General features: G+C 53.9%; 1 protein-coding gene across 4 annotated transcripts in view; it reads left to right on the forward strand.

Annotated features, from left to right (window-relative positions):
• NCOA1 (nuclear receptor coactivator 1) overlaps window positions 1–21280 on the forward strand; it is a 124912-nt gene that overhangs the window by 101807 nt on the left and 1825 nt on the right. For 3 of the 4 annotated variants that reach the window (XM_082277210.1, XM_082277211.1, XM_082277213.1), the window contains 6 exons: window positions 5715–6089; window positions 6174–6275; window positions 11006–11387; window positions 13266–13440; window positions 14677–14857; window positions 16944–17033. In XM_082277210.1, coding sequence (XP_082133336.1) covers window positions 5715–6089; window positions 6174–6275; window positions 11006–11387; window positions 13266–13440; window positions 14677–14857; window positions 16944–17033 — 1305 coding nt within the window. The remainder of the gene's footprint in view (window positions 1–5714; window positions 6090–6173; window positions 6276–11005; window positions 11388–13265; window positions 13441–14676; window positions 14858–16943; window positions 17034–21280) is intronic. The other variant, XM_082277212.1, reaches the window with a different exon arrangement.

The raw sequence follows: 21280 nt of genomic DNA on the forward strand, positions 1-21280 counted from the left end.
TAAGTGAAAAAAAGAGGGGAAAATGGGGAAAAGGGGAGGGGAAAAGGAGGAAAAAGGGGGAAAAAACAGGGAAAAAAGGGGGAAGTGGGGGGGAAATGAGGGGGGAAAAAAGGGGGGAAATGGGGAAAATAAGGGGAAAATGGGGGAAATGATGGGAAGCAAAAGGATAAAAAATGGGGAAAATAAGGGGGAAATAATGAGAGAAAAGGGAGGGAAATTGGGAAAATAAGGGGGGAAATAACGGGGGAAGAAGGTGGGAAATGGGGGGGAAATGGGGGAAATGGGGGGAAAAAAGGGGAAATAATGGGAAGAAAATGGAGAAAAAATGGGGAAAAGGGGGGAAAATTGGGAAAATAAGGGGGGAAATAACGGGGGAAAAAATAGGGGGAAGTGGGGGGGAAATGAGGGGGAAAAGGAGGAAAAAGGGGGGAAATGGGGAAAATAAGAGGGAAAATGGGGGAATAATGGGAAGAGAAAGGATGAAAAAGGGGGAAAATGGAAATAATGGGGAAAAAATGGGGAAATAATGGGAAGAAAATGGAGAAAAAATGGGGGAAAAAGGGGGGAAAGGGGGAGAAAATGGGGGAAAATGGGGAAAAATGGGAAGAAAATGGAGAAAAAATGGGGGAAAAAAAGGGGAAATAATGGGAAGAAAATGGAGAAAAAATGGGGGAAAATGGGGGAAATAATGGGAAGAAAATGGAGAAAAAATGGGGGAAAAAAAGGGGAAATAATGGGAAGAAAATGGAGAAAAAATGGGGGAAAATGGGGGAAATAATGGGAAGAAAATGGAGAAAAAATGGGGGAAAAAGGGGGAAATAATGGGAAGAAAATGGAGAAAAAATGGGGGAAAATGGGGGAAATAATGGGAAGAAAATGGAGAAAAAATGGGGGAAAATGGGGAAATAATGGGAAGAAAATGGAGAAAAAATGGGGGAAAATGGGGAAATAATGGGAAGAAAATGGAGAAAAAATGGGGAAAAATGGGGAAATAATGGGAAGAAAATGGAGAAAAAATGGGGGAAAAATGGGGAAATAATGGGAAGAAAATGGAGAAAAAATGGGGAAATAATGGGAAGAAAATGGAGAAAAAATGGAGGAAAAAGGGGGAAATAATGGGAAGAAAATGGAGAAAAAATGGGGAAAAATGGGGAAATAATGGGAAGAAAATGGAGAAAAAATGGGGGAAAAAGGGGGGAAAGGGGGAGAAAATGGGGGGGAAATGGGGAAAATAAGGGGGGAAAGGGGGAAATAATGGGGGAAAAATACGGGAAAAAGTAGGAAAAATGGGGGGAAAAGGGAGGAAAAAGGAGGGAAAAGGAGGGAAAACTGGGAAAATGAGGGGGGAAAAGGGAAAAAAGGGGGAAGGGGGGGGAAATGAGGGGGAAAAGGAGGAAAAAGGGGGAAATGGGGAAAATAAGGGGAGAAATGGGGGAATGGGGGGGGAAGGGGCAGAAAAGGGATGGAAATGGGGAAAAAAGGGGGGAAATTGGGAAAAAAGGGAGGAAATGGAAAATTGGGAAAATGGGGGGGGAAAGGTGGGAAAATAACGGGGAAAATCAGGGGGGAAATGGGAGAAGTGCGGGGAAAAATGGGAGAAAAGGGGGAGAAAAGGAGGGAAAAGGGGGGGAAACTGGGGAAAAATTGGGAAAATAAGTGGGGAAAACGGGGAACAAAGGGGGGGAAGGGAAAAAAAGGAGGGAAAATGGGGGGAAATGAGGAAATAATGGGAAGGAAAGGGGAAAAAAAGGGGGGAAATGGGAAAAATAAGGGGGGAAATAATGGGGAAAAAAGGGGGGAAGGGGAAAATAATGGGAAAAGAAGGGGGAAAGAAGGGTAAAAATTGGGGGAAAAGGGGGAAAAATCGGGAAAAGGGGGGGGAAGCGGGGACAAGGGAAAAAAGTGGGAAAACTGGGAAAAAACAGGGAAAAAAGGGAGGAAAAGCGGGGAAAATAAGGGGAGGAGAAGGGAGAAAACGGGGAATAAATGGAAGAAAAAGGGAAAAATGGGGAAAAAGGGGAGAAAAGGGGGAATAAGGGGGGAAATGGGGAAAAAAGGGGGGGAAAGAGGAAGAAATCGGGAAAAAATGGGGAAAAACCTGCGAAAAGAAGAGGGAAATAGGAAAAAAAAGGGGAAAAAAAGGGGGAAAGGCCAAGAAAAGGAGGAAAATGGGAAAAAATGGGGGGAAAAAAGGAGAAAAAATGGGGAAAAATATGAAAAGAAACCCCAGGGAAAAAAAGGTGAAAATTTGGGGGGGAAAGGGTGGAAAAAAACAGGGGGAAAAGGGAGAAAATGGGGCAAAAAATGGGGGAAAAGGGCGGGAAAATAAGGGGGAAAGACGGGGGGGGGGGAATAGGAAAAGAAACGGGGAAAAAAGGAGGGAAAAAGGGAAAAAATGGGGGGAAAGGTGGGGAAAAAGGGGAAAAGGGAGGGAAATGGGAAAAATAAGGGGGAGAATGGGAAAAATAAGGGGGGGAGGAAGGGGAAAATGGGGGAAAAGGGGAGAAATGGGAAGAAATAGGGGGAAAAATGGGGGGAAAAGGGAAGGAAAGGGGAAAAATGGGGGGAAAAGGGAAGGAATGGGGAAAATAACGGGAAAATGAGGGAAAATCAGGGGCTCCGAAGGGATTTTGGGATCCAAAGGGATTTTGGGATCAGGATCTGAAGGGTTTTTGGGATCTAAAGAGGTTTTGGGATCCAAAGAGGTTTTGGGATGAGGCTCCAAAGGGATTTTGGGATTGAGCTCCAAAGGGATTTTGGGATTTCAAAGAGATTCTGGGATGGGACTCCAAAGGGATTTTGGGATCCAAAGAGGTTTCGGGATCAAACTCCGAATGGATTTTGGAGCCCAAAGGGATTTTGGGATCAGGCTCTGAAGGGATTTGGGGATTGAGCTCCAAAGGGATTTTGGGATCCAAAGAGATTTTGGGATCAGGCTCCAAAGAGATTTTGGGATCGGGCTGTGAAGGGATTTTGGGATTGGCCTCCAAAGGGATTTTGGGATCAAACTCCAGAGGGATTTTGGAATGAGGCTCCAAAGGGATTTTGGGATCAGGGTCCAAATGGATTTCGGAACCCAAAGGGATTTTGGGATGAGGTTCCAAAGGGATTTTGGGATGGGGCTCTACAGGGATTTTGGGATGAGGCTCCAAAGGGATTTTGGGATCAAACTCCGAATGGATTTCGGAACCCAAAGGGATTTTGGGCTCCAAAGGGGTTTTGGGATCAAACTCCAAATGGATTTCGGAACCCAAAGGGATTTTTGGGATTGGCTTCCAAAGGGGTTTTGGGATGGGGCTCCACATGGATTTTGGAACCCAAAGGGATTTTGGGATCCAAGGAGATTTTGGGATCAGGGTCTGAAGGGATTTTGGGATCAGACTCCAAAGGGACTTTGGGATCCGAAGAGATTTTGGGATCCAAAGAGGTTTTGGGATTGGGCTCTGAAGGGATTTTGGGATCCAAAGGGATTTTGGGATCCAAAGAGATTTTGGGATCCAAAGGGATTTTGGGATCCAAAGGGATTTTGGGTTCAGGCTCTGAAGGGATTTTGGGATGGGATTTCAAAGAGATTTTGGGATCCAAAGGGATTTTGGGATCCAAAGAGATTTTGGGATCGGACTCTGAAGGGATTTTGGGATGGGATTTCAAAGAGATTTTGGGATCCAAAGGGATTTTGGGATCCAAAGAGATTTTGGGATCGGACTCTGAAGGGATTTTGGGATGGGATTTCAAAGAGGTTTTGGGATCAAACTCCAAAGGGATTTTGGGATCCAAAGGGATTTTGGGATCGGGCTCTGAAGGGATTTTTGGGATTGGCTTCCAAAGGGATTTTGGGATGGGGCTCCACATGGATTTTGGAGCCCAAAGGGATTTTGGGATCAGACTCCAAAGGGATTTTGGAACCCAAAGGGATTTTGGGATGAGGCTCCAAAGGGATTTTGGGACTCGGGCTCCGAATGGATTTTGGGATCCAAAGGGATTTTGGGATCAGACTCCAAAGGGATTTTGGAACCCAAAGGGATTTTGGGATGAGGCTCCAAAGGGATTTTGGGATCAAACTCCGAATGGATTTCGGAACCCAAAGGGATTTTGGGCTCCAAAGGGATTTTGGGATCAAACTCCAAATGGATTTCGGAACCCAAAGGGATTTTGGGATGAGGCTCCAAAGGGGTTTTGGGATGGGGCTCCACATGGATTTTGGAACCCAAAGGGATTTTGGGATCAAACTCCACATGGATTTTGGAACCCAAAGGGATTTTGGGATCCAAGGAGATTTTGGGATCAGGGTCTGAAGGGATTTTGGGATCAGACTCCAAAGGGACTTTGGGATCCGAAGAGATTTTGGGATCCAAAGGGATTTTGGGATTGGGCTCTGAAGGGATTTTGGGATCCAAAGGGATTTTGGGATCGGGCTCCAAAGGGATTTTGGGATCCAAAGGGATTTTGGGATCCAAAGGGATTTGGGGTTCAGGCTCTGAAGGGATTTTGGGATGGGATTTCAAAGAGGTTTTGGGATCAAACTCCAAAGGGATTTTGGGATCCAAAGGGATTTTGGGATCCAAAGGGATTTTTGGGATCAAACTCCAAAGGGATTTTGGGATCCAAAGAGATTTTGGGATCAGGCTCTGAAGGGATTTTGGGATTAGCATCCAAAGGGATTTTGGGATCAAACTCCAGAGGGATTTTGGAATGAGGCTCCAAAGGGATTTTGGGATCAGGGTCCAAATGGATTTCAGAACCCAAAGGGATTTTGGGATCAAACTCCACATGGATTTTGGAACCCAAAGGGATTTTGGGATCCAAGCAGATTTTGGGATCAGGGTCTGAAGGGATTTTGGGATCCAAAGGGATTTTGGGATCCAAAGAGATTTTGGGATCCAAAGGGATTTTGGGATCCAAAGAGATTTTGGGATCGGACTCTGAAGGGATTTTGGGATGGGATTTCAAAGAGGTTTTGGGATCAAACTCCAAAGGGATTTTGGGATCCAAAGGGATTTTGGGATCGGGCTCTGAAGGGATTTTTGGGATTGGCCTCCAAAGGGATTTTGGGATGGGGCTCCACATGGATTTTGGAGCCCAAAGGGATTTTGGGATCAGACTCCAAAGGGATTTTGGAACCCAAAGGGATTTTGGGATGAGGCTCCAAAGGGATTTTGGGACTCGGGCTCCGAATGGATTTTGGGATCCAAAGGGATTTTGGGATCAGACTCCAAAGGGATTTTGGAACCCAAAGGGATTTTGGGATGGGGCTCTACAGGGATTTTGGGATCAAACTCCGAATGGATTTCGGAACCCAAAGGGATTTTGGGATTGGGCTCCAAAGAGATTTTGGGATGGGGCTCCACATGGATTTTGGAACTCAAATGGATTTTGGGATGAGGCTCCAAAGGGATTTTGGGATCAAACTCCAAAGGGATTTTGGAATGAGGCTCCAAAGGGATTTTTGGGATCCAAAGAGGTTTTGGGATCAAACTCCAAAGGGATTTTGGGATGAGGCTCCAAAGGGATTTTGGGATCAAACTCCAAAGGGATTTTGGGATCAGCCTCCAAAGGGATTTTGGGATGAGGCTCCAAAGGGATTTTGGGATCAGCCTCCAAAGGGATTTTGGAATGAGGCTCCAAAGGGATTTTGGGATCAAACTCCGAATGGATTTGGGAACCCAAAGGGATTTTGGGATGGGATCTCATTCCCAAGCTCTTTCCCCCGGCAGGGCGGCGGCCTGGAAGCGCTGACGGAACGATTCCAACCCCACCAATCCACGCCGCCCCCGCTGCTCCTGGAGCAAAAACCGGGAATGTTCCCGCAGCCCTTCCCTCCCTCCTCCTCCTCCTCTTCCTCCTCTTCCTCCTCCTCCTCCTCCTCCTCCTCGGCCTCTCCCAGCGCCAACATTCCGGGCGCTTTCCCGGGAATGCTGCGGCAGAAGCCGTCCTTCGGCGCCGTCCCCGTGGCCGTCCCTCCGCCGCCTCCGCGCGCGGCGTTCCCGAATTCCATGGGAATCCCGCCCCGGCAGCCGCTGAGCCGCCCCCCGAGCGCTCCCAACCAGCTCCGGCTGCAGCTGCAGCAGCGGCTGCAGGGCCAGCAGCAGGTAATTCCCGACTTCCCGTCCCAAATTCCACCCGGGAATTGCCGGGAGGGAATTCTCAGGGAATTCCGGGTGTCCCAATTCCAGCTGCTCCAGCAGAACCGCCAGGCTCTCCTGAGCCAGTTCGCCGCCAGCGCTCCGGTGGGAATCTCCATGAGGGCGGGAATGCAGCAGCAGCTGGCGCCGCAGGTAAAGCGGGATTTGGGATGGGATTCCGGCCGGGAAAATTTGGGATGGAGCGTCCCAGTATGGCCTGGCTGGATCTGTAACGGGAGGGATTTCCCAGCGTTTTTTCCTGGATTTTTAGGGTGGATTTTCCATGATTTTTCATGATTTTCCGGCTCTTTTTCCTCCTTAACAGGAGGGAATTCCCAGGGTTTTTTCCCGTTTTTTTGGGGTGGTTTTTCCATGATTTTCCAGCTCTTTTTCCTCCTTAATGGGAGGGAATTCTTGGGTTTTTTTCCCGTTTTTTGGGGGTGATTTTTCCATGATTTTCCAGCTCTTTTTCGTCTTTAACAGGAGGGAATTCCCAGGGTTTTTTCCTGGATTTTTAGGGTGGATTTTTCATGATTTTCCGGCTCTTTTTCCTCTTTAACGGGAGGGAATTCTTGGGTTTTTTTCCCGTTTTTTTGGGGTGATTTTTCCATGATTTTCCAGCTCTTTTTCGTCTTTAACAGGAGGGAATTCCCAGGGTTTTTTCCCGTTTTTTTGGGGTGGTTTTTCCATGATTTTCCAGCTCTTTTTCGTCTTTAACAGGAGGGAATTCCCGTGTTTTTTTCTGGGTTTTTTGGGGTGGTTTTTCCATGATTTTCCTCCTCATTAAAGCGGGATTTGGGATGGGATTCCGGCCGGGAAAATTTGGGATGGAGCGTCCCAGTACGGCCTGGCTGGATCTGTAACGGGAGGGAATTCCTGGGTTTTTTTCCCGTTTTTTTGGGGTGGATTTTCCATGATTTTCCAGCTCTTTTTCCTCCTTAATGGGAGGGAATTCCCGGCATTTTTTCCTGGATTTTTAGGGTGGATTTTCCATGATTTTTCATGATTTTCCGGCTCTTTTTCCTCCTTAACGGGAGGGAATTCCCAGGGTTTTTTCCCGGTTTTTTGGGGTGGTTTTTCCATGATTTTCCAGCTCTTTTTCCTCCATAACAGGAGGGAATTCCCGTGTTTTTTCTGGGTTTTTTGGGGTGGTTTTTCCATGATTTTCCTCCTCATTAAAGCGGGATTTGGGATGGGATTCCGGCCGGGAAAATTTGGGATGGAGCGTCCCAGTATGGCCTGGCTGGATCTGTAACGGGAGGGAATTCCCGGCGTTTTTTCCTGGATTTTTAGGGTGGATTTTCCATGATTTTTCATGATTTTCCGGCTCTTTTTCCTCCTTAATGGGAGGGAATTCTTGGGTTTTTTTCCCGTTTTTTTGGGGTGATTTTTCCATGATTTTCCAGCTCTTTTTCGTCTTTAACAGGAGGGAATTCCCAGGGTTTTTTCCCGGTTTTTTGGGATGGGTTTTCCATGATTTTCCAGCTCTTCTTCCTCCTTAACAGGAGAGAATTCCCAGGTTTTTTTCCTGGTTTTTTTAGGGCGGTTTTTCCATGATTTTCCAGCTCTTTTTCCTCCTTCCTGGCAGGGAATTCTCAGGTTTTTTCCTGTTTTTTTTGGGGTGGGTTTTCCATGATTTTCCAGCTCCTCCTCCTCCTGCTTAAGGCACAAATCCTTCGTTAGTTTTTAGGGAATATTCAGGAATTTATTTGGGAAAATCATTCGGAAATTGAAATCCTTCCAACACCAGAATTTAAGGAATTTTCTCCACCATCCCAGGAAATTCCCGGCTCCTCAAGTTCATTCCTGGCTCCTAAAAAAATAAAAGGGGGGGGGATGAATTTTCCGCTGGGAATGAGGAGAAGTGGGAATTCCAAAGGAACTCCGGGGATTTTATTCCACGTCTTGGAGAGGCCTCGGCCTTTTGGGGGCTTTTCCCAACATTTTCGAGCAGGAGGGGCGGAATTCCAGGATTTGGGATCATCCCAGGGAGGGAACAGGGGGATCCCATGGAGGAGAGAGCTGGAAAAACTCCTGGGATGGGATTTGTTCCCAAAATTTTGGAGCAGGAGGAGCAGAATTCCGGGAATTTGGGATCATCCCAGGGAGGGCACCAAGGGATCCCGTGGGAAAACTCCTGGGATGGGATTTTGTTCCCAAAATTTTGGAGCAGGAGGAGCAGAATTCCGGGAATTTGAGCTCGGGATCGTCCCAGGGAGGAGATGAGGGGATTCCATGGAGAAAAAGGGTGGAGAAACTCCTGGGATGGGATTTTTTTCCAAGAAAGAGCGGAATTCTGGGATTTGGGATCATCCCAGGGAGGGAAAGGGGGGATCCCACGGAGGAGAGAGCTGGAAAAACTCTTGGGATGGGATTTTATTCCCAACATTTTGGAGCAGGAGGAGCTGAATTCCGGGAATTTGAGCTCGGGATCGTCCCAGGGAGGGCACCAAGGGATCCCATGGGAAAACAAAGTGGGAAAACTCCTGGGATGGGATTTTGTTCCCAAAATTTTGGAGCAGGAGGAGCAGAATTCCGGGAATTTGGGATCATCCCAGGGAGGGAACAGGGGGATCCCATGGAGGAGAGAGCTGGAAAAACTCCTGGGATGGGATTTTATTCCCAAAATTTTGGAGCAGGAGGAGCAGAATTCCGGGGATTTGGGATCATCCCAGGAAGGGCACCAAGTGATCCTATGGAAAAAAAAAGTGGGAAAACTCCTGGGATGGGATTTGTTCCCAAAATTTTGGAGCAGGAGGAGCAGAATTCCGGGAATTTGGGATCATCCCAGGGAGGGAACAGGGGGATCCCGTGGAGGAGAGAGCTGGAAAAAATCCTGGGATGGGATTTTGTTCCCAAAATTTTGGAGCTGGAGGAGCAGAATTCCGGGATTTTGAGCTCGGGATCGTCCCAGGGAGGGAACAGGGGGATCCCACAGAGAACAGAGCTGGAAAAACTCCTGGGATGGGATTTTGTTCCCAAAATTTTGGAGCTGGAGGAGCTGAATTCCAGGAATTTGAGCTCGGGATCATCCCAGGGAGGAGACGAGGGGATTCCATGGAGAAAAAGGGTGGAAAAACTCCTGGGATGGGATTTTTTTCCAAGAAAGAGCGGAATTCCGGGAATTTGACCTCGGGATCGTCCCAGGGAGGGAAACGGGGATCCCACAGAGAACAGAGCTGGAAAAACTCCTGGGATGGGATTTGTTCCCAAAATTTTGGAGCAGGAGGAGCAGAATTCCGGGAATTTGAGCTCGGGATCGTCCCAGGGAGGGCACCAAGGGATCCCATGGGAAAACAAAGTGGGAAAACTCCTGGGATGGGATTTTGTTCCCAAAATTTTGGAGCAGGAGGAGCAGAATTCCAGGAATTTGAGCTCGGGATCATCCCAGGGAGGAGACGAGGGGATTCCATGGAGAAAAAGGGTGGAGAAACTCCTGGGATGGGATTTTTTTCCAAGAAAGAGCGGAATTCTGGGATTTGGGATCATCCCAGGGAGGGAACAGGGGGATCCCGTGGAGGAGAGAGCTGGAAAAACTCCTGGGATGGGATTTTTTTCCAAGAAAGAGCGGAATTCTGGGATTTGGGATCATCCCAGGGAGGGAACGGGGGGATCCCATGGAGGAGAGAGCTGGAAAAACTCCTGGGATGGGATTTGTTCCCAAAATTTTGGAGCAGGAGGAGCAGAATTCCGGGATTTGGGATCATCCCAGGGAGGGAACAGGGGGATCCCATGGAGGAGAGAGCTGGAAAAACTCCTGGGATGGGATTTGTTCCCAAAATTTTGGAGAAGGAGGAGCTGAATTCCGGGAATTTGAGCTCGGGATCATCCCAGGGAGGAGACGAGGGGATTCCATGGAGAAAAAGGGTGGAAAAACTCCTGGGATGGGATTTTTTTCCAAGAAAGAGCGGAATTCCGGGAATTTGGGATCATCCCAGGGAGGGAACAGGGGGATCCCGTGGAGGAGAGAGCTGGAAAAACTCCTGGGATGGGAATTTATTCCCAAAATTTTGGAGCTGGAGGAGCAGAATTCCGGGATTTTGAGCTCGGGATCATCCCAGGGAGGGCACCAAGGGATCCCATGGGAAAACAAAGTGGGAAAACTCCTGGGATGGGATTTTGTTCCCAAAATTTTGGAGCAGGAGGAGCAGAATTCCAGGATTTGGGATCATCCCAGGGAGGGAACAGGGGGATCCTGTGGAGGAGAGAGCTGGAAAAACTCCTGGGATGGGATTTTATTCCCAAAATTTTGGAGCTGGAGGAGCAGAATTCCAGGATTTGGGATCATCCCAGGGAGGGAACAGGGGGATCCCACAGAGAACAGAGCTGGAAAAACTCCTGGGATGGGATTTGTTCCCAAAATTTTGGAGCAGGAGGAGCAGAATTCCGGGAATTTGGGATCATCCCGGGAAGGGCACCAAGTGACCCTATGGAACAAAAAGTGGGAAAACTCCTGGGATGGGATTTTTTTCCAAGAAAGAGCGGAATTCTGGGATTTGGGATCATCCCAGGGAGGGAACAGGGGGATCCCATGGAGGAGAGAGCTGGAAAAACTCCTGGGATGGGATTTTGTTCCCAAAATTTTGGAGCAGGAGGAGCAGAATTCCGGGAATTTGGGATCATCCCAGGAAGGGCACCAAGTGATCCTATGGAACAAAAAGTGGGAAAACTCCTGGGATGGGATTTATTCCCAACATTTCCGAGCAGGAAATTCCGGGATTCCGGGAGCTTCTCAAAACTCCCATAAATCCCCAACTCCCCACCCGCTCCTCCACCCATCCCGACAATTCCCACCTCCCATCCTGGGCAGGGTGGGTGGGGATGGGCAGGGGTCTCGTCGGGAAGGAGCCCTGGGATAATCCGGGAATTCTCGGCGTCCGCAGCCCCCCCTGAACGCGCAGATGTTGGCGCAGCGGCAGCGGGAGCTCTACAGCCAACAGCACCGGCAGCGGCAGCTGATGCAGCAGCGCGCGCTCCTCATGCGCCAGCAGAATTTCGGGAATAACCTCCCACCCTCCGGAGCCGCCGCGCTCCCGGTGCCCCTTGGAGCCGCCCCTCGCTTGCCCCAAGGCCAACAATTCCCGTATCCCCCCGGTTACGGTACGAACGGAGGGAATTCCGCCGGCTCCGGCGGCCCTTTCGGCAACGCCGAGGCGGCGCTGGGCAACCGCGGATCCCTTGGGAATCGCGGGATGATGGGAGCGCAGTTCGGAGGAGGGATCAACGCGCCGATGCAGCAGAACATCTTCCAGTATTCGGGATCGGGTACGGGGGGGAAGAGCTGCTGGGAGGTGGGATGGGGTGGGGAATGCTGAGGGTTGGGAGAGGGGAGGGAGGAGTGGGGATGGTGGGATGGAAGAGGAGCTCGGGCTGGGATGTTGGGAAGGAATTCGCGGCTGCGCTGGAATTCCCAGGGAATGCCCGGATCCCTGGCAGTGCCCAAGGAAAGGCTGGAGCAGCCTGGGATCATCGGGGGAGGTGCCGGCCTTGGAATGGGATGGGATTGAAGCTGCGTGGATCCCAGCCAAAGCATTCCGGGATTCTGGGATCCAGGAGGCTCCGAATCCATGGCCAGGGGTTTTTCTGGAAGTCGGGCATGGGAAAGGGAAGGGAGAGCCTTCCTGGAGTGCCGAGATTGCCAGGGAAGGGCCTGGAGGCCGGAATTCCTTCCCGCAGAGGAGTCGGGATGGGGCTGGATCCAATGGCAGGCTGGGAGAGGCGGGAATGGAGGGATTTCCCTGGGAAAGGGCAGCTCGGGCTGGGATCTTGGGAAGGAATTCCCGGCTGCGCTGGAATTCCCAGAGAATCCCCGGCAGTGCCCAAGGAAAGGCTGGAGCAGCCTGGGATCATCGGGGGGTTGGAATGGGATGGGATTGAAGCTCTGTGGATCCCACCCAAAGCATTCCGGGATTCTGGGATTCCATGGAGCTGCTGGGATGGCTCCAGGCTGGAGATCCCAGCACACAAATCCCGCGGGATGCAGCTCCAAGGGATTCAAGGATCCAGGGAATCCTCGGAGCCGCTTCCCGAGCCTGAAGGGGCTCCAGGAGAGCTGGGATTTGGGAAAGGGCTGGAGGGGCAGGAGGCAGGGAATGGCTTCCCAGTGGGAAAGGGGAGCTCAGGGTGGGATGTTGGGAAGGAATTCGCGGCTGGGCTGGAATTCCCAGGGAATGCCCGGATCCCTGGCAGTGCCCAAGGAAAGGCTGGAGCAGCCTGGGATCATCGGGGGAGGTGCCGGCCTTGGAATGGGATGGGATTGAAGCTGCGTGGATCCCAGCCAAAGCATTCCGGGATTCTGGGATCCAGGAGGCTCCGAATCCATGGCCAGGGGTTTTTCTGGAAGTCGGGCATGGGAAAGGGAAGGGAGAGCCTTCCTGGAGTGCCGAGATTGCCAGGGAAGGGCCTGGAGGCCGGAATTCCTTCCCGCAGAGGAGTCGGGATGGGGCTGGATCCAATGGCAGGCTGGGAGAGGCGGGAATGGAGGGATTTCCCTGGGAAAGGGCAGCTCGGGCTGGGATCTTGGGAAGGAATTCCCGGCTGCGCTGGAATTCCCAGAGAATCCCCGGCAGTGCCCAAGGAAAGGCTGGAGCAGCCTGGGATCATCGGGGGGTTGGAATGGGATGGGATTGAAGCTCTGTGGATCCCACCCAAAGCATTCCGGGATTCTGGGATTCCATGGAGCTGCTGGGATGGCTCCAGGCTGGAGATCCCAGCACACAAATCCCGCGGGATGCAGCTCCAAGGGATTCAAGGATCCAGGGAATCCTCGGAGCCGCTTCCCGAGCCTGAAGGGGCTCCAGGAGAGCTGGGATTTGGGAAAGGGCTGGAGGGGCAGGAGGCAGGGAATGGCTTCCCAGTGGGAAAGGGGAGCTCAGGGTGGGATCTTGGGAAGGAATTCCCGGCTGGGCTGGAATTCCCAGAGAATCCCCGGATCCCTGGGAGCATCCATGGAAAGTTTGGAGCAGCCTGGCATGGAGGAAGTGTCGGGATTGGACCGGGATGAGCTTGAAGCTCCTTCCCACCCAACCCAAAAGCTCCAAAGCCCCGGCTGAAATTCCTGGATCGCTTGGGGGGGGGGAAAACCGGGAATTTGGGCTGTCCCGGGGGAAGGCGGCCGGCTGTAATTCCATGGATTTTCCCCAGGAATGGCGCAGCAGAGCGATCCCGCCTTCGCTCCGGCGCTCAGCCCCAGCAGCCCCCTGATGTCCCCGCAGCTGCCGCCGGCTCCGAGCCCGATGCTGCCTCCGGCGCCGCCGGCACCGGGATACCAATCCCCGGAGATGAAATCCTGGCAGCAGGGAGCCATGGGGAATAACGGGTACGGAATCGGCCCCGGGAATCGCCGTCGGGATCAGCCGCACCCTTCGGAATCACCTCCTGCCCGTGGATCCTCGGGGAGCTGGGAATGGGGAATGGGATCAGGAATGGGATCGGGAACACCCAGGATGGGTGGGATGGAGTTGGTGATCCCGGAGCTGGGACGGTTCCATCCCATGGGATACCTGGAGCAGGAATGGGAACGGCCGGGATTGGGACTGGAAGGAGCAGCAGGGATGGAAATGAGGAAAGAATTCCCAGGGAAGCTCTGGCTGCCTCAGGATCCCTGGGAGTGTCCAGGGAAAGGCTGGAGCAGCCTGGGATCATCGGGGGAGGTGCCGGCCTTGGAATGGGATGGGATTGAAGCTGCGTGGATCCCAGCCAAAGCATTCCGGGATTCTGGGATCCAGGAGGCTCCGAATCCATGGCCAGGGGTTTTTCTGGAAGTCGGGCATGGGAAAGGGAAGGGAGAGCCTTCCTGGAGTGCCGAGATTGCCAGGGAAGGGCCTGGAGGCCGGAATTCCTTCCCGCAGAGGAGTCGGGATGGGGCTGGATCCAATGGCAGGCTGGGAGAGGCGGGAATGGAGGGATTTCCCTGGGAAAGGGCAGCTCGGGCTGGGATCTTGGGAAGGAATTCCCGGCTGGGCTGGAATTCCCAGGGAATCCCCGGGAGCATCCAAGGAAAGGCTGGAGCAGCCTGGGATCATCGGGGGGTTGGAATGGGATGGGATTGCAGCTCCGTGGATCCCACCCAAACCAGTCTGGAATTCTGGGATTGAGGAGGCTCCGAATGCATCCCGAGGGATTTTTATGGGATTTGGGGGATATAAAAGGGAGGAAAAGGGAAGGGAGACCCATCCTGAAGTCCGAGATTCCCAGAGAACCCCCTTATTCCCAAAATTCCTTCCCGCAGAGGAGTCGGGATGGGGCTGGATCCAATGGCAGGCTGGGAGAGGCGGGAATGGAGGGATTTCCCTGGGAAAGGGCAGCTCGGGCTGGGATCTTGGGAAGGAATTCCCGGCTGGGCTGGAATTCCCAGGGAATCCCCGGATCCCCTGCAGTGCCCAAGGAAAGCCTGGAGCACCCCTGGGATCATCGTGGATGATGCCCAGATCGGAAGGTGCTGGAATTTCACCTCCTTGCCACAGCACCGTTTTGGCATTTGGGAATGGTGTGACCTCCTCCCTGCTCCTCAGCCATTCCCGACATCCCGCTGAGGCCGTTCCCTGTTTTCCAGCGTGTTCAGCCAGGCGGGAGCGGCTCCGGCGGCGCCGGCTCCGCAGGGAATGTACAACAACATGAGCATCACCGTGTCCATGGCCGGCGGCGGCTCCGGCGTGCAGAGCATCAACCCCATGGGCGGGACCATGGCCATGAATTCCATGATGTCCGGCATGAATTCCATGTGCTCGGAGCAGGTCAGTCCCGGCCCGGCGCCGCCGGCGGAATGGCCGCGGATCCCAAGGGATCCCGAGGGCGGTGTCGGGAATGGGATGGAAGCGTTGGAGCCGGGGTGGTCTTGGGGGTGAAGGGAGAGGCCGAGAAGTTCCAGGCGCTGGGAATGGGGTTGTGGATAAGTGAGGAGATGGGAATGGGGATGGGATTGGGAATGGGAATGGGAATGGGGCTTTGGAGAAGTGGGGAGGTGGGAATGGGGATGGGATTGGGAATGGGATTGGGAATGGGAATGGGAATGGGGCTGTGGATCCTTGGGAGCTGGGAATAGGGAATGGGATTGGGAACGGGATTGGGAATGGGGCTGTGGATAAGTGGGGAGGTGGGAATGGGGATGGGAATGGGAATGGGATTGGGAATGGGATTGGGAGTGGGATTGGGAATGGGATTGGGAATGGGATTGGGAGTGGGATTGGGAATGGAGCTGTGGATCTCTGGGAGCTGGGAATGGGGAATGGGATCAGGAATGGGGCTGTGGATCCCTGGGATCTGGGAATAGGGAATGGGATTGGGAATGGGGCTGTGGATTCGTGGGGAGGTGGGAATGGGGAATGGGATCGGGAATGGGATCAGGAATGGAGCCATGGATCGCTGGGAGCTGGGAATAGGGAATGGGACTGGGAATGGGAATGGGATTGGGAATGGGACCGGGAATGGGGCTGTGGATCCCTGGGATCTGGGAATAGGGAATGGGATTGGGAATGGGGCTGTGGATTCGTGGGGAAGTGGGAATGGGGAATGGGATTGGGAATGGGATCAGGAATGGAGCCATGGATCGCTGGGAGCTGGGAATAGGGAATGGGACTGGGAATGGGAATGGGATTGGGAATGGGACCGGGAATGGGAATGGGATTGGGAATGGGACCGGGAATGGGGCTGTGGATCCCTGGGAGCTGGGAATAGGGAATGGGATCGAGAATGGGATTGGGAATGGAGCCATGGATCTCTGGGAGCTGGGAATAGGGAATGGGATCGGGAATGGGATCGGGAATGGGAGTGGGAATGGGATTGGGAATGGGATTGGGAATGGGGCTGTGGATTCCTGGGAGCTGGGAATAGGGAATGGGATCGGGAATGAGGCTGTGGATTCTTGGGAGCTGGGTATAGGTAATGGGATCGGGAATGAGGCCATGGATCCCTGGGGATCTGGGAATAGGGAACGGGATCGGGATCGGGATTGGGAATGGAGCCATGGATTTCTCGGAGCTGGGAATAGGGAATGGGACCAGGAATGGGATTGGGAATGGGATCGGGAATGGGGCTGTGGATCCCTGGGAGCTGGGAATAGGGAATGGGATCGAGAATGGGATTGGGAATGGAGCCATGGATCCCTGGGAGCTGGGAATAGGGAATGGGATCGGGAATGGGGCTGTGGATCTCTGGGAGCTGGGAATAGGGAATGGGATCGGGAATGGGATCGGGAATGGGGCTGTGGATCTCTGGGAGCTGGGAATAGGGAATGGGATCGGGAATGGGATCGGGAATGGGGCTGTGGATCTCTGGGAGCTGGGAATAGGGAATGGGAGCTGGGAATGGGATCGGGAATGGGATTGGGAATGGGAGCTGGGAATGGGATCAGGAATGGGATCGGGAATGGGGCTGTGGATCTCTGGGAGCTGGGAATAGGGAATGGGATCGGGAATGGGATCGGGAATGGGGCTGTGGATCTCTGGGAGCTGGGAATAGGGAATGGGAGCTGGGAATGGGATCGGGAATGGGATTGGGAATGGGAGCTGGGAATGGGATCAGGAATGGGATCGGGAATGGGGCTGTGGATCTCTGGGAGCTGGGAATAGAGAATGGGAGCTGGGAATGGGATCGGGAATGGGATCGGGAACGGGATCGGGAACAGCTGGCTATAGGATGGCAACAAGAGCGAAGGACGTGGGGAAAAACGGCAGAGCCGATCCCAAACCCCCACCGGGATCCCCCACCCACCGATCCACAGGGATCTCCTCCCAAAATCCCCCCGAACTCCGCTCCGGAGGGCTCCGGGCGCCTTTCCGAGGTGCCGGAATGGCGGCTGAGCGCGGCTGTTGCTCCCGGCAGGTCCCGGATGCGGCGCTGCGACCGCCAGGGCTCTACTGCAACCAGCTGGGCTCCAGCGAGCTCCTGAAGGCCGAGGCGGACGGGGCCCAGGTCAGTAGCTGCTCCTCAAACATCCGGGGAGCTCCAGAGGTTGGGATGGTCCCAAAAAAACTCGGATCTTCTCGGCGGGATTGGCCCGGAGGTCATGGAAGGTTGGGTTGGCTTGGATTGGGTTGGGTTGGGTTGGATCCAAAGCTCAGCTCGTTCTGTGCCGGGGGCTTCATCCAGAAGGTCACGGTTGGCTTGGAGGCACCACGGTGGCACCAGAGTTGGGTGACACCCGTTGGGGGACACCTTTTAGGGTTGAAGCCACCAGGGTCCCACCAGCGTTGGGTGACACCCATTGGGTGACAGCTCTTGGGTGTGAAGCCACCATGGTGCCACCAGCATTGGGTGACACCCATTGGGTGACACCTCTTGGGCGTGAAGCCACCATTGTGCCACCAGCGTTGGGTGACACCCATTGGGTGACACCTCTTGGGTGTGAAGCCACCATGGTGCCACCAGCGTTGGGTGACACCCATTGGGTGACACCTCTTGGGGTTGAAGCCACCACGGTCCCACCAGCATTGAGTGACACCCATTGGGTTGAAGCCACCATGATCCCACCAATGCTGAGTGACACCCAAGGGTGTTGAAGCCACCATGGTCACGTTGGCGTTGGGTGTCAGCCAAGCTTTGAGGTTGAAGCCACCATGGTGCCACCAGTGTTGGGTGACACCCATTGGGTGTGAAGCCACCATGGTGCCACCAACGTTGGGTGACACCCATTGGGTGTGAAGCCACCATGGTGCCACCAACGTTGGGTGACACCCATTGGGTGTGAAGCCACCATGGTGCCACCAACGTTGGGTGACACCCATTGGGTGTGAAGCCACCATGGTGCCACCAGCGTTGGGTGACACCCATTGGGTGACACCTCTTGGGGTTGAAGCCACCATGGTCCCACCAGTGTTGGGTGACACCCATTGGGTGACACCCCTTGGGGCTGGAGCCACCAGCGTTGGGTGACAACCAACCCTTGGTGTGGAAGCCACCACGGTCCCAGCAGCGTTGGGGGATGACCACCACCACGGTCACACTGGTGTTGGGTGACACCTATTGGGTGACACCTCTGGGGGTTGAAGCCACCGGCATTGGGTGATGCCCCTTAGGGTTGAAGCCACCATGGTCCCACCAGCGTTGGGTGACACCTGTTGGGTGACACCCCTTGGGGTTGGAGGCATCAATGCTGGGTGACACCCATTGGGTGAGGCCTCTTGGGGTTGAAGCCACCATGGTCCTACTGGTGTTGGGGGACACCCACTGGGTGACACCTCCTGGGGATGAAGCCACCACTGTGCCACTAAAGTTGGGTGACACCCATCGGGATGAAGTCGCCATGGTCTCACCAACATTGGGTGACACCCATTGGGTGACACCTCTGGTGATTGAGGCCACCACGGTCCCACCAGTGTTGGCTGACAGTACTGAAGCCACCATGGTCCCACCAGCATTGCGTGACACCCATTGGGTGATACCCTTGGGGTTGAAGCCACCACGGTCCCACCAGCGTGGGTGACACCCATTGGGTGACACCCTTAGGTGATGAAGCCACCATGACCCCACCAGCACTGGGTGACACTCACTGGGTGATACCCTTGGGGTTGAAATCACCATGATCCCACCGGTGTTGGGTGACACCCATTGGGTGGCACCCTAGGCTTGATGCCACCATGGTCCCACAGCGTTGGTGACACCCATTGGGTGACACCCTTGGGGTTGAAGCCGCCATGGTCCCACCAGCGTTGAGTGACACCCCTTGGATTGAAGTCACCATGATCCCACCGACGTTGGGTGACACCCATTGGGTGACACCCTTAGGTTGAAGCCACCATGGTCCCACCAGCACTGGGTGAAACCCTTAGGTCGAGGCCACCACAGTCCCGCCAGTGTTGGGTGACACCCATTGGGTGACACCCTTGGGTTGAAGCCACCATGGTCCCACCAGCATTGGGTGACACCCTCGGGGTTGAAGTCACCACAGTCCCACCGGTGTTGTGTGACACCCCTTGGGTGACACCCTGAGGTTGAAGCCACCATCGTCCTTCCCGCGTTGGGTGACGCCCTTGGCTTGAAGCCACCACAGTCCCACCGGTGTTGGGTGACACCCTTAGGTTGAAGCCACCATGATCCCACCAGCACTGGGTGACACCCATTGGGTGACACCCTTAGGTTGAAGCCACCATCGTCCTTCCCGCGTTGGGTGACACTCTTGGCTTGAAGCCACCACAGTCCCACCGGTGTTGGGTGACACCCCTTGGGTGACACCCTTAGGTTGAAGCCATCATGATCCCACCAGTGTTGGTGACACCCATTGGGTGACACTGTTGGCCTGATGCCACCACGGTCCCACCAGCATTGATGACCCCCTTACATTGATGACACCATGATCCCACCAGCGTTGGGTGACACCCTTGATGCCACCATGATCCCACCAACACTGGGTGACACCCATTGGGTGACACCCTTGGGGTTGAAGCCACCATGATCCCACCAGCGTTGGTGACACCCATTGGGTGACACCCTTGGCTTGATGCCACCACGGTCCCACCAGCATTGATGACACCCTTAGGTTGATGCCACCATGATCCCACCAGTGTTGGGTGACACCCCTTGAGTGACACCCTTGGCTTGATGCCACCTTTGTCTCGCCAGCACTGGGTGACACCCTTAGGTTGAAGCCACCACAGTCCCACTGGTGTTGGGTGACACCCCTTGGGTGACACCCTTAGGTTGAAGCCATCATGATCCCACCAGCACTGGGTGACACCTGTTGGGGTTAAAGCCACGATGGTCCCACCAGCGTTGGTGACACCCATTGGGTGACACCCTTGGGGTTGAAACCACCATGGTCCCACTGGTGTTGGGTGACACCCTTAGGTTGAAGCCACCATGATCCCACCACCATTGGGTGACACCCTTAGGTTGAAGCCACCACAATCCCACCACCATTGATGACACCCATTGGGTGACACCCTTGGGGTTGAACCCACCACAATCCCACCACCATTGATGACACCCATTGGGTGACACCCTTGGGTTGAAACCACCATGGTCCCACCACCATTGGGTGACACCCTCGGGGTTGAAGTCACCACAGTCCCACCAGTGTTGGGTGACACACACCGGGTGACACCCTTGGCTTGATGCCACCATGATCCCACCAGCGTTGATGACACCCTTAGGTTGAACCGACCACAATCCCAGCACCATTGATGACACCCATTGGGTGACACCCTTGGGGTTGAAGCCACCATGATCCCACCAGCACTGGGTGACACCCCTTGGGTGACACCCTGAGGTTGAAGCCACCATCGTCCTTCCCGCGTTGGGTGACGCCCTTGGCTTGAAGCCACCACAGTCCCACCGGTGTTGGGTGACACCCCTTGGGTGACACCCTTGGCTTGAAGCCATCATGGTCCCACCAGCATTGATGACACCCTTAGGTTGAAGCCACCTTGATCCCACCAGCACTGGGTGACACCCATTGGGTGACACCCTTAGGTTGAAGCCACCATGGTCCCACCAGCATTGGGTGACACCCTCGGGGTTGAAGTCACCACAGTCCCACCAGTGTTGGGTGACACCCATTGGGTGCCACTCTTGGTTTGATGCCACCACGGTCCCACCAACATTGATGACACCCTTAGGTTGAAGCCACCATGATCCCACCACCATTGGTGACACCCATTGGGTGCCACCCTCAGGTTGAACCCACCACGGTCCCACCAGCACTGGGTGACACCCATTGGGTTGAAGTCACCACAGTCCCACTGGTGTTGGGTGACACCTCTTGGGTGACACCCTTGGCTTGATGCCACCATGATCCCACCAGCACTGGGTGACACCCACTGGGTGACACCCTTGGGGTTGAAACCACCACAGTCCCACCGGTGTTGGGTGACACCCTTAGGTTGAAGCCACCATGGTCCCACCAACATTGATGACACCCTTAGGCTGAAGTCACCACAGTCCCACCGGTGTTGGGTGACATCCTTGGGTGACACCCTTCGGTTGAAGCCACCATGGTCCCACCAGCGTTGGGTGACACCCTTAGGTTAAAAGTCACCATGGTCCCACCAGCGTTGGGTGACACCCTTAGGCTGAAGCCACCATGATCCCACCACTGTCAATGACACCCATCGGGTGCCACCCTTGGCTTGAAGCCACCAAGGTCCCACCACCATTGATGACACCCTCAGGTTGAAGCCACCACGGTCCCACCACCACTGATGACACCCACTGGGTGCCACCCT

Source organism: Coloeus monedula (assembly GCF_965178545.1).
Source record: "Coloeus monedula genome assembly, chromosome: 2".
Lineage (NCBI taxonomy): Eukaryota > Metazoa > Chordata > Aves > Passeriformes > Corvidae > Coloeus > Coloeus monedula.